At 39.2% G+C, this 11881-nt stretch overlaps 1 protein-coding gene across 3 annotated transcripts in view; it reads right to left on the bottom strand.

Annotated features, from left to right (window-relative positions):
• Positions 1–11881, bottom strand: part of TMEM156 (transmembrane protein 156) — a 30764-nt gene that overhangs the window by 4568 nt on the left and 14315 nt on the right. For 2 of the 3 annotated variants that reach the window (XM_010710284.3, XM_031553156.1), the window contains 2 exons: positions 8304–8408; positions 5332–5957 (listed from right to left, as the gene is read on the bottom strand). In XM_010710284.3, the coding sequence (XP_010708586.1) occupies positions 5878–5957; positions 8304–8408 (185 nt within the window). In that variant the 3' untranslated portion in view covers positions 5332–5877. Of the gene's footprint in view, positions 1–5331; positions 5958–8303; positions 8409–11881 lie in introns of those variants that run through there. The other variant, XM_010710285.3, reaches the window with a different exon arrangement.

Raw genomic sequence — 11881 nt, 5'->3', positions numbered from 1 at the left:
AAAAAAGAGAATTCTAACTAAGCAGTTATTTACATAGAAAATATACACCAGATTGGAGGTAAAGAGCTACAAAAGACACCTGTCAATAGAATTATGGTTTAGGTACCTGGTCCATGGGTAGAGGAACCCCAGAAAGAACCACAGGCCCTCATTTTCAGGGAACATTGGCAGCATGGGGCTATCTAAAGCATCCAGTAGGCAGAGACAAGCTGCATGGGAGAGCACTGGCCACACACACCCAGCTCAGTGAGCCAGTAAGATGTAAAGTATTTCAAACTGGGCTTCTGCTGTCTCCATAGAGTTCACTGTGGAACTCTCTTTTAAAGGTAGGTGATGATCGTCTCCTTCAGAGTGGAACTTGCTCAGTTATTTCTTCGCCTCTCCTGGCAGCAAGATGAGGAGTGTTCTGTGCAATACCTGCCTAAATCCCACAGACTCTTTCTCAGTGTCAACTCCTGGACATCTCTTTGTGAACTGATCCACTTGCTGAAGAGTGTTCAGAAGTTAATTAAGTAATTCTTACTTAGTGCTGCTCAGCCAGAAGTTAAATTATCCTTATGAAAACTTGCAGACCTGTACCCAATTTCATTTCACATAGTATACTTGTTTATAACAGGACAAACTTGGAAATAAAGAAATAAGAACAGCTTTTTCCACATTCCCAAATGAAAGCCACTCTTCAGTAATGATCAGTGAGTCTTTTGAAAGCTGGACTGCAGCTCCTGTAGACGCATGTGATGCAGAGACGAGATGTGAAAATGCCCAGATCCAAATCAAGCTCAGTTTTAGTTTTCAGGAAACTATAAAGTGCTTCAGGAAAAAAGTGCAGCATTTCTTTAGTACTTATTCTCAACTGAGTGGAAAAGCAAATGCAGCTTGTCACCCATTCTGGTAGTTCATGTAGCTGAGGGCTGAATAACAACATCTGTCTCTCTTTTCCTTTATGCTGTGAGAACTAGGATAAGAAGTGTTTCTTTGGCTGTGAAATCATACTGGAGGCAGCAGCTGCTGAAGCAATCTAGCAAATGTGTAGGCAGGATACAATGCATCAAAAATTGATGCCAGCTAATGGAACAGAGGTTTCAAACAGACTATACAGTGCCTGTTACAGTCCAGTTCTGCAAGCACGCAGGACTGCTTCCCTTCAAAAACTTCCAAATGTCTGTCTTGGAGAGAAACATATCCAGTGTGCTCTTTAAGCTGAGATCAATAACCGTGCCAAGTACCCTGGAATGTGCTCAGCAGACTGATTCTGTGAGCTTTTTCTTTCTAAAAGGAGTTTTAATTTAAATGAATAATAAAGATTTGAACCTATTACAAGAGCAGAAACAGTAGGAGAATTATCTTTTGTGATACTTAAAAAAAAATAATATCGGATCAAGTAACTTCATGTAGTCCTCAAACGAATTTAAAACTGCACATGGACATAAATCTTTTTTCATTGTTATCTATCGGAATCCATGAAAGCATAATACATAAATAAAATTTCATGTTCCAAGAATGGCCAACTGGAAAATCCAGATGTGGCTGAACTCAGCGTCATCACATCCAATTTTATTATGGCTCTAATCACCAGACACTTAGCAGTTTCAAGCACTCAAATGATGCTTTTCAAAAAATCTAGAAGGATCCCATCAATTTGAAATTACACCTACTGTTCTTTACAAATACAATTTACAAAAAGAGCCTAATTAATCTCACTCTCATTTCCAAGCACATTTGCTCTGTGCTTCCTCTGCTAGAATGTTTTGAACAGTTTCACTGTTTCCCCTGCATAATTAGTATCTTCTGTTGTTTGTGTGGATGTCTTGCTTGAAGACATACAACAAGGGGTTCTTTTAAATATGAGAACATGTATGTGAAGTCACAATTACATAAGGAAAATCAAGGAATCATAGAATGGTTTGGACTGGAAGGGATGTTAAAAATCCAGTTCCAAGTCTCCACCATGGGCAGGGCTGCCACCCACTAGATCAGGCTGCCCAGGGCCCTGAAAATCAAAACTATTTTAATTATCCTACCTGTTTGTGCTACTAAATTCTGCAATGAAGATATTTGAATACCTCTTCAGGAAGGCAGAAGGAACCTGGGCCCAAACACAGGTAATATCCTAAATAGACCAGTACTGAATTAGATGTTAGTGTGGTATTAGACTGGATTCTGTACAGCTGAATTTCTACATTGCGAGGGAAAGGAGATATCCTTAGGAAATGGCAGCAGTGATGCCAATCTGAATGTAGAATAGGTAGGTATAAAATTGTCTCACGTGTGCTTACTTGCTGATCTCTTGTGCTGTATGGGAGGTGACGTGTCCACTTGCTTTTGGACTGCTAGAGAGGAAAAGGATACACCAACTTCTTTTATTTTCTGTAAAAGTGGTTTTCATCTTTTTAGCCATATGTGTTCCTCTCCTGTGCATTCTCCCTGTCAGTTACCTGTCATCTACCTTATGTTCCAATTTTATAATTCATTTCACCTGAAGATAAGATTGTGCCTTAAATTATACATTCACTGGGAGACTAACTTGTCTTGCTTAACTACACAGCTATCTGTCACTCAGAAAGAAATACAGAGATGTGAAGCACTTTATCTGAAAGCTCTCTATAAAGAGAGATGAAAGTGCTGATGGCAAAAGGAAGCACACTAAAATTGTTGGCAATTGCTGATGTGGAACTTTCATTAGCTATTATGCAGCCTTTGACACATCAACCATTTTTACTAAGAGAATTAATGGGAGGCAGGACAATAAGATTATTTCATCTGGTCCTTTGGGGCATTGACTGTCAAAGAGACGAATGCAGTAAATAAAATGCTTAGGGTAACAATGACCAAATTGTGTGAACTTGATCTAAAGACAGCCCAGAGCATGACACTGGACACTGTTAAAAAATAATAATAAATGTCCACAACAGTTGACTCAAAGATAGTTTTCTCTTCCTCCCTTCTTCCCTCCATTTTCTTCCTGTTTTTCCTGTTCTTTCTTTCTTTCCTTTTCCTCCTTTCTTCGTCTCTGCTTTCCTCTCTTCCTTCTCTCCCTCCCTCCTTTCTTCTTTCCTTCTCTCCACTCCTTCCTTCCCTTTTTCTCTCCCTCCCTCCTTCCTTCCTTTTCTCTTTCCCTTCCCTCATAAGATGACAGCACTTCAAACAAGAACTGTCAGTTCAGTATCTGCCTCTAATTTCCCCAAATAAGGCAGAACACTGTTCTGTCCTTAGTCAGCTGTGAAATCCTTTAATGCTCCTTTTGAGACAGAGAATACAACACTGCTTCCCTTTAAAAAGGCAGAGGACAAAAATTGTGAGTGGGTTCACAATACTTTTCAACCCATACACATGTGGTTGTTACTCTGCTCTGATCAGTGCAAGGTTGAAGTGTGCCTGTGGCACGGGAGAGGCCAGCGAGCCCTGAAGCAGTCTGCTTTGGGGAGGACAGACCACCACCGAGGGATGGACACAGACACAGCTGGAGAAAAGTCCTTCTTTGGGACATGCTTGCTTCAGCCTCAAAGGACAAGTGTAGCTAAAGCCTTCCCTGCATAACGATGATTCCAGGACTAAGCATCAACAAAACCTCCTTGCTGAATGTTCTAATACCTTTAGATAGGCTGTTCACCATATATAGGGCTGTTTTAATGAGTACAGTGAATTGACTCTTATTTGTTCACTTTTATTTCTTACTGCAATAATTCTTTTCCCTACATTGTTTTAGGGAACTGTCATTGAATCAGATGCATTCAGAAATGTTAGTTTCCTTATGGTTTGTCATGCTGAATTTTTTAAGTTAAGGAAGCCTAGCTTTAATATATCAATTCAGTCTGTCTTCTTCTGATCTGCTCTCCTGGATTCTTATTATCAATGCACCTTCTTGTTTCTGTTTTTTCATTTATCACAGAAAAGAATATTCATTGCTGACACTTCAGATTTAAAAAAAAAAAAAAGCAACGGACCCAGATAAACATCTTATAGCATTTCAGAGCTGCTAAAAATAATAGTTGATGGCAGTAGGGTTCATTAAGAGTACAAGTTGATGCAAGTAGTGCTTCATAAGTTAAAAGCACAACACAATCTCTTAGTTTTAGCTGGGAGCAAACATTTATCGTCACAGTGCAATTAGTAATGAGGAGTCACCAGAAGAGACTGAAAAAGAAGTTGGGTCTCCAGGGCTTTATTCTAGCACCCTGTCACCTGAAAAGCAGTGCCTCCTAATGCAAACGTTTGCCCTGAATAAAACGCTCATGCTTTCTAACCAAATAAACAGCAGCATTGAACTCTGCAGTAATTCTTATGTCATCATTTGACAGCAGTTAGGAAATATATCTACAACTGTCACACATAAACAGAGAACTGTCTTACAGCACCTAAGAGACTTCACTCATTCATTTTTTTCAGGACAGTTGGTAGTATGGTGGTTTAATAAAGATGGCAGAAATAGAGAAGGATTCTTAACTTCAGCACTCAAATAATAATAGTTTTCTTGAAAACATACAGAGATATTCAAGTTACCTAGACTGAAAAGATTCTCCTTTGTCAAAGGTATATGGATGCAGAAGTTGTTGAGAGTTCTATCAGCTGAATATTTTCTTGTGTGCCTGTTGGTACGAGTGTGGTTAGAGATATGCATAGTCCCCATTACTTCCTGTCCATTGGTTACCACCATACTGCCAGATTTCATTTTGTTAAGTATTCAGAAAGAAATCACCCGTATTTTACTTACTTTGATTTAGTATGTTGTCATGAGAAATAGAGCTTGTTGGGGACAAAGCTTAACATAGCTAACAGAGAGATCTCCTCCTGTCTCCACACCATTTTAAATCATGTCTTTCTCAGGAAGATTTAAAAGCAGTAAAATAGATGGATTAAAAAATGAATCTTATCAAACCTTCATTTCAGAACTCTCAAGGGTACTAAGATACAGGATGCTACAAAAAGTCCTCTCATATTTCACGCCTTAAAAATTATGGACACAGAATGCAATGTTTGTTAAAAACGAGTTTTATTCCTTTCTGAAATCTTAACAAACAAAATGAAGACTACTTATTTCCTGCTCCTTACAGCTTCTGTTGCACTTACTGTGTAGCTAATGTCATTACAGAAAAAATAGATAAACACTCTGTGCTGTGGTTGATGTTTTCTACAAGCAGATTCAGTTACGTGGAATTGAGAAAAAGCATCACTCAAAGAAAAGTGGTTTGCTTGAAACACACCTCAGCAGCTGAGGTATTTTCAAATGTGTTCCTCTACAAAGTGTGCAACTCCAGAGAAGGTGCCTCGGCCAAACTGAGAGCTTACCCAACACCCTGGGCTGCCAAAATTTAGAGGTGTAAAACACTTGTGATTTAAAAACTTATGTGGATGCAGGGGAATAGGCACACGTTAGCTTTGAGGAACACAACCTCATGGCTCTTGAGTTACCAACTTGCTTCACAGATCCAGGGCAGGCACTGTGGTTACTTTTATCAATAGGACTGAAGTCAGATCTGGAGAAGGGCAGCTGCAAGCTCTATCACCAGTGGAGCTCTGGCAGATTTTTATCTCAGGTTAGAACCCTTCTTCACTATAGGCTTAACTCCAAGTTCCTGTATTTGTGATTTGCAATCCATGTGTTTCAGGGAAGCAACTGAGAATGTGATAGAAAGGTGATGTTCTTCTGATACTCTACCCTACCCTTCTTGTCAAACAAACAAACCAATCAGATTTTATCAAATTGATCACACCTGTGAATGGCTCTGTCAATTCTTTGAATTTAATAATCATATTATTTTTCAATCTCAGTACTTAGGTGTTTGTGTGCAGTACTTTAATGCAGCCAGCTCTTTCCTGTTGAACAAACTAGTCTTTGCCACCAGAGACCAAAGCGCTACAGACTTAATGAAGATGACCCTAGCACTCATGAGAGAAGCAGATCACAGCCTCCTTCCACATCCAAAGAAACCCGATGTACTTCCAGCCAGCAAGATTTCCTGCAAGCAGTAACAGCAGTGTTGTTAGCTACTGAGCCACCCACAAACATAAGTAGTAATGAGCTGCATTTTTGGATGAAGGAGGAAGTGTTTCTTCGCAGGAATTGAAACAAGACTAAAACAGATAGTGCTTTTCTTAAGCTTTGAGACTATTCCTGTGAGAAATGTTATTCAAAATCTGGTTGCAATGGAAGATGAGATGCAGATCTAATTCTTGTTTCTCCAGGCACAAGTAAGTCCTTCTCCAGCCACACTCTTAAATAATCTTTCCACCCAATGTCATATAATATTAAATAATTATGTTCTGAGTATTTATCCCACATACTGCATTCATTTCACCTGGCTGCCAGCAGTCCTTCTGAGGGAAGACTGTGTTATGACCACGAAAACAAAACTGTTCTGATACAGCACAGCACTGAAACAAGCTTATTTGGTATTTCTCAAGACACCTAATCTTTTTCTTTCAGTGACAGGCTCAGAGGTTAATCAAAGACATTACTTCAATCAAAAGTGTCCTGAATCTCATATATTATCTCACAGAGTTCTGATTAGAACATCTACAAAGCTGTTCCATTCCTTCTTTCTATTCTACAGTACGGAATACATAAAACAATGAAAGCAAAAGGGGTACCAGCAGATCAATCTGAATGTTTACTTCACCTCCAGGAACACAGACATTAAATTTGCATGGGAAGGCACCATAACATTTTGTTTCTAGAATATTAAGTTTTGTGAACCTAATAGAAAGTCTAATGCTGAAGTGGTTGGATCTCCTGCAGAAAGGAAGAAGTGGCCCTACAGAAAAGCTGATGAGAGTCTAAGAAAACTCATGACATCCAAGTGGCAAACAGACGAATTTGAGTGATCTGAGTTGGAAGAGACTCTTACATGTCATCTAGTCCAACTCCCCTGCAATGAACAGCTCAAAAAGGTTGCTCAGACCCCCATCCAGCCTGACTTTGAATGTTTCCAAGGATGGGACATCCAGCACCTCTCTGACTTTTCAAGTCATGTTATCTTTCTCTGTTTCTTGGTAGCCTCGTTTTAGAACATAACAATGTCAACTTTCAATCTTTGTAAGTTCTCATAAGATCTATGGATGGGAACAACTTAAAAATTGCCTGCAGTTTTGTGATAATATGCTGCCCCATAACCCAGCTAGTCTCTTTCAGAAGAAAAACAAAGAATCTTGCTCAGTTATTATTTGCCAGCATTGCTGTTCCAAATTGCTTTTTTAACTCTGCTATTAGTGCACAGCTTTGCTGCTTATGATTCCATATGAAGCACAAAAAAAACCAAAACATACATCAATTTTTTCAATACATGGTAAAGATCGTAAGATTCATTTTTTGAAATACATCATCCAATTTAAATACACACAAAGAAGATATTCTTACACTTTTAACCTAAAAAACCTAAAAAAGTCACTAGAAATCTATGTAAATAGCCATAACCCTATTTATAAAATTGATGTTAGTCTGTTTGTATTACTTATTTGAGTAATCTGTTTCTAGGCATTACAAGTATTGTCAGGAAGAGGTATATCTTTACTGCACTTTTTTTTCAGACTTTTTGCAATAATCTTGACTTCCTGAAGCACTTACTAGAATACAACAGCCAGAGAAAGTTAGAAACAGTATACTAGCTTTGGTTCCAAGCTGAAACCAACTTCTTGTCACTTATTCCAACTGTTGTAATGATACACAATTAATTTATTTTGTTTTGTGAATTTTATCATTTCAGACACATGATTATTTCCAGAAGACAGCCCCTCGGGGGACGATGCTCATTACCGGCCTCCACCTGGACATAAAGCCATTGATGACCACTCTCTGCCAGCAGCCTTTCAACCAGTTTCTTTTCCATTGAGTGATCCACGCATCAAATCCACATCCCTCCAATTTGGAGATAAGGATGTGGTGGGGGACCATGTCAAAGGCCTTGCTCAAGTCCAGGTAAATGACATCGGTCGCCTTTCCCTTGTCCACCAATGTCATCACTCCATCATAGAAGGCCACCAGATTGGTCAAGCATGACCATCCCCTAGTGAAGCCGTGCTGGCTGTCTCGGATCACACGCTCATTCCTCATGTGATCAAGCATGTCATTCAGGATGATCTGTTCCATGATCTTCCCAGGTTAGAGATTCTCTAGAGATATTCAAAGTCCACCTGAATGTTTTCCTGTGCAACCTTCTGTAGGGAGCCTACTTTAGCAAGGGGTTGGACTAGATGATTTCCAGAGGTCTTCCAGCCTCTATGATTTTGTGAGTCTGTGTTTGCTTAATACTAGTTCTAAACATACAAGGCAAACAGAAAAATTTGAGCATTGTAAGGTACTTACGTACCTTGAATACTTGATGTACTCAGATGACAGTGCTCTTGTTCAGGAATTATGGGCAGTATCTTTATGGCCTGTGCAGTAAGTGGAATCAGTTGTCCGTTGGTCTTCGCTGTTAAAAGTTAAAATATTTTTAACTCACATAGTTAAACAGCAAATACATGTAGAATGTCTGAATATGCAAGTTTGAAAATCAATGAGAACTATCTGATTACAAGACAGAGGTGCATAACCAATTTTTCAATAGGATTTCAGTGTCCAGAGATGCAGATGTATGTCTGAAAGTCCTGCATGTATTAACCGTGTTCTGGTATCTCACTTCTTCTGCATGCTATTTAGTCTACAGCAGGCTGATGTGAAGTCTTTATGGAAAGCAGCTGGGAGGTAGGGAACTAAATTGCTCATGAAAAGTTTACTAGTAGTGAAAATACATGCAAATTTGGGTTTAACTAAAAGTCTCCCTGTATGGGAACTGTTCAGTCACGGCCTGAACCACTGATTGATCACCTGAGGAAAAGACTGAGTCAGCCCTGGGAGCACAGGTAAAAGCAATTCAGCTGTGTGAGCAGAAGTCACAAGTGGAGCCTGGCTGTACCTCTCCTAGACCCCATTTAAGGGCTGACTGACACTGGGGAATGATCTCTTTCTGGAGATCCCCCCTTTGTGGAGTCTTCCCTGCCAACCTAGATCTTTGGATACAGGTGAGCATTCCTTCCCTGTTTGTTTCTTTTCCCATTTTCACCATGGCGATCTTTTCAGCTGTAACACCAACTGTAATGCTCCCCAAATACAAAAACCTGTCATTGGCTGGTTGAGAAGAAACAAATTTAGAATGTAAACTTTCCAATTCATTTTCATATGAGTACAGCCCAGATTGTCACTAAGGAACATTTGATATGGTTTCAGGTAACTTGTCATATGCACAGCGAGAGTATCTAGGTGTCATATAGTGGTTAAAAGAGATGGCATTATGTACCTCAGAAACAGGGAGTGATGCAGTGATGCCTTTAGCACACTGCCAACAAGGATGCTGATACAGTATCTTACTGGAGTACAGATAAAGAAAGACTGAAATAGTGTTGCCAGGCCAATGAGGTCAGAGTTATTGATGCAATAGTGCATTTTTCAAAGAGCTACAGAAGTAGAACCCAAAATATTTTAACTTCAGGTCCACCCTGTCTCTGACAATTCATGACTTCAGTAAACTTATGAGTAGGTTTCTGCTGTGTTTATAACAACAGAATGTACTGTAATATGTTTAGCTTCATCTCTTCTTCAGTTACTGTATCAACCTACAAATTAAAAAGTAGAGTTTGGATCTTGGTAATTAAGAAACTGAATATGAAAAATAAAGTTAAAATAAACCTAGGGCAAACTTTAAAGACTGATCTTATTCACCCTCAGGCTGAACCCTGAAAAAATGAGAATGTAGGCTTATGTATCTTTCAGAGCCTTTGTGTAACACTGTTCTGCATGCATGCAAACTGAACAGAGAAAGAAAAGACCACTCATTTAAAAGCACCCTACTGAAAGCATACAAGAGCTATAAAAGCTCGTTAAGATTACCTGTCCCTTCTTGATTTTATTCTCCTTTCTGAAACAGCAAAAGACCCAAAATGGTAATTAACTTCCACATTTTTTTCCTCTGGAGATGTTGCGTCTTTGAAACGAGCAAGTCTGTGTTTAGTATTAAACATCATGATAAGCTTTGCTTTTCCCAGCATTATTCATCTAAGTTACAATGACAAGGACAACAGCTATGTCAGGAACTAACTGGGAAGAATCAGAATCAAATATGTGATGTTTCAATTGGCCAAGATTAAACAAATCTCTCCTGTCTTGGCTTTGCATCTAATTAATGCTGTAGAAGTTGTATCCTGCCTGTCCTCATGCTAAAAAGAAAAAGTATTGCAGAATACAAGGGCTGAATCTGAATTCAAAGGGATTGCAGACCTGACACTACTGAGCCAGGGATTGCTTCTACTTCCAACCTTCAACTAACCTGAAGTTGCAGCAGTGTCTCAGAGAGATGGCAGAGTGGCCCATTTCCTCTAATCTTGTAGGTTAGGAACTATTATTTTAATATGATAGCATGGAAAGCAATGTAGGAATTCAAATGACTGATGGAAAATTTACCTAATTGTTTCTTTCATGCAAATTATAGTTGCAAAGCATGCTTATATCAGATGCTACGGATGTCACAAAATGTAAACAGTCCAGAAGACAACAGCAGGCCTGAAATTCTAAGGTTTTATTCTCCAAATTCTGGTTGTCATTGTGATCCTGCATCATTCTTCTTTAAGAATGAGTTATAAATCTACCATTCAATTGCTTAGTGGCTTTTTTAGCATTTTATGGCATGTGTTTTAAACAAGCCAGCCCACTTCTTATGTTCCTGGAGAGTCCAACATTTCTGTATCTGAGAACTGCAACTATTTCTCATTGCTTGCAGCATTTATGCTGTTTTTCTACTTTTCTCTTAGCCTGAACAAAGCGTGTCAGGCCACGCAGTCAGACCTGCTGACGCAACGTCTTTTATTTTTATTTTTTTACTTATTATTGGCATACTTTGGGTTTTTTAAAAATTACTTTTCCATTTGAAATGTAGATATAAATGTTGATGCACTGGTCTCTTGCTTCACTGGATAGTTTTAAGTGTGACTTTTTATGCCAAGACTGCAGCAGCTGAGCTCTGTATCACCTTGCTAGTGGCCTTTGTTCAAGTTGACCACTGTTTCCCTAGGAGAAACACAAAACACCTCATCAGCAGCAAAGGCCACATGAACTGCTGGCCATCGGCCCCAGCCTGACCCCCAGGTATGGGAGGCTTCTGCTCTTGCTGTTGTATTGGGAACGGCTGCTAGCCTTCAGGAGGAATTTCCGTTGCTGCTGGGAATTGAGGCCAAAACACTGATGCTGGCCTTTGCTAACAGTGAGCTCAGCAAACATGGAGTAGCCAAGTGCTGTGTGCATTTGCTGACTCTGGGCTAAATTCACTTTCACTAGAGAAAATTTATAACTCTAAGATTTCAGGTAAGTAGCACAGATGTGAACATACAAATACATTTTTGTAATCTACAGGCTAATGGAATCTCAATTAAAAATGCTACTACTTTGATAAGTACAATCTTTGGAATACTCAATACCATGACTGCGATAAGTTCAAAGTCTGTTTTGGCAAATGCAGTACGAACATGAATTAATTTGGCATGGCTGAAAGCCAGGAGCGTCATAATATAATCAGAAGAAAACATACACTGGAATTAACTTTGCATTACTGTGAGCAGACTCAGAGAGTGAGTCAGGGAATCCTGTATTTGTATACCAAAATGTAATGAGCCAATGTCTGACTTTGTGAGCCAATGGAGCGTTGCTGAAAATGAGAAATAAGACACAATTTCAGCGATGTAGTAGGCATTATATCTGAACTAAGATAGCTCACAAAGACTGGAGAGTGCTAATATGATGATATTAGCAATACGGTTCCCTTTCTGTACAGTACTCTTCTAGAACAGAAGTGGGAAGAGGATTTTTTCCAGGAGACATTATGCTGCATTCAAAACAGGACAAAATTGAATGTCTTTT

The sequence above is a fragment of the Meleagris gallopavo genome, chromosome 4 (genome assembly GCF_000146605.3).
Source record: "Meleagris gallopavo isolate NT-WF06-2002-E0010 breed Aviagen turkey brand Nicholas breeding stock chromosome 4, Turkey_5.1, whole genome shotgun sequence".
NCBI classification, from domain to species: Eukaryota; Metazoa; Chordata; class Aves; order Galliformes; family Phasianidae; genus Meleagris; species Meleagris gallopavo.
The sequence above is the reverse complement of the archived record's forward strand: the minus strand, read 5'-3'. Positions and strand labels throughout refer to the sequence as shown.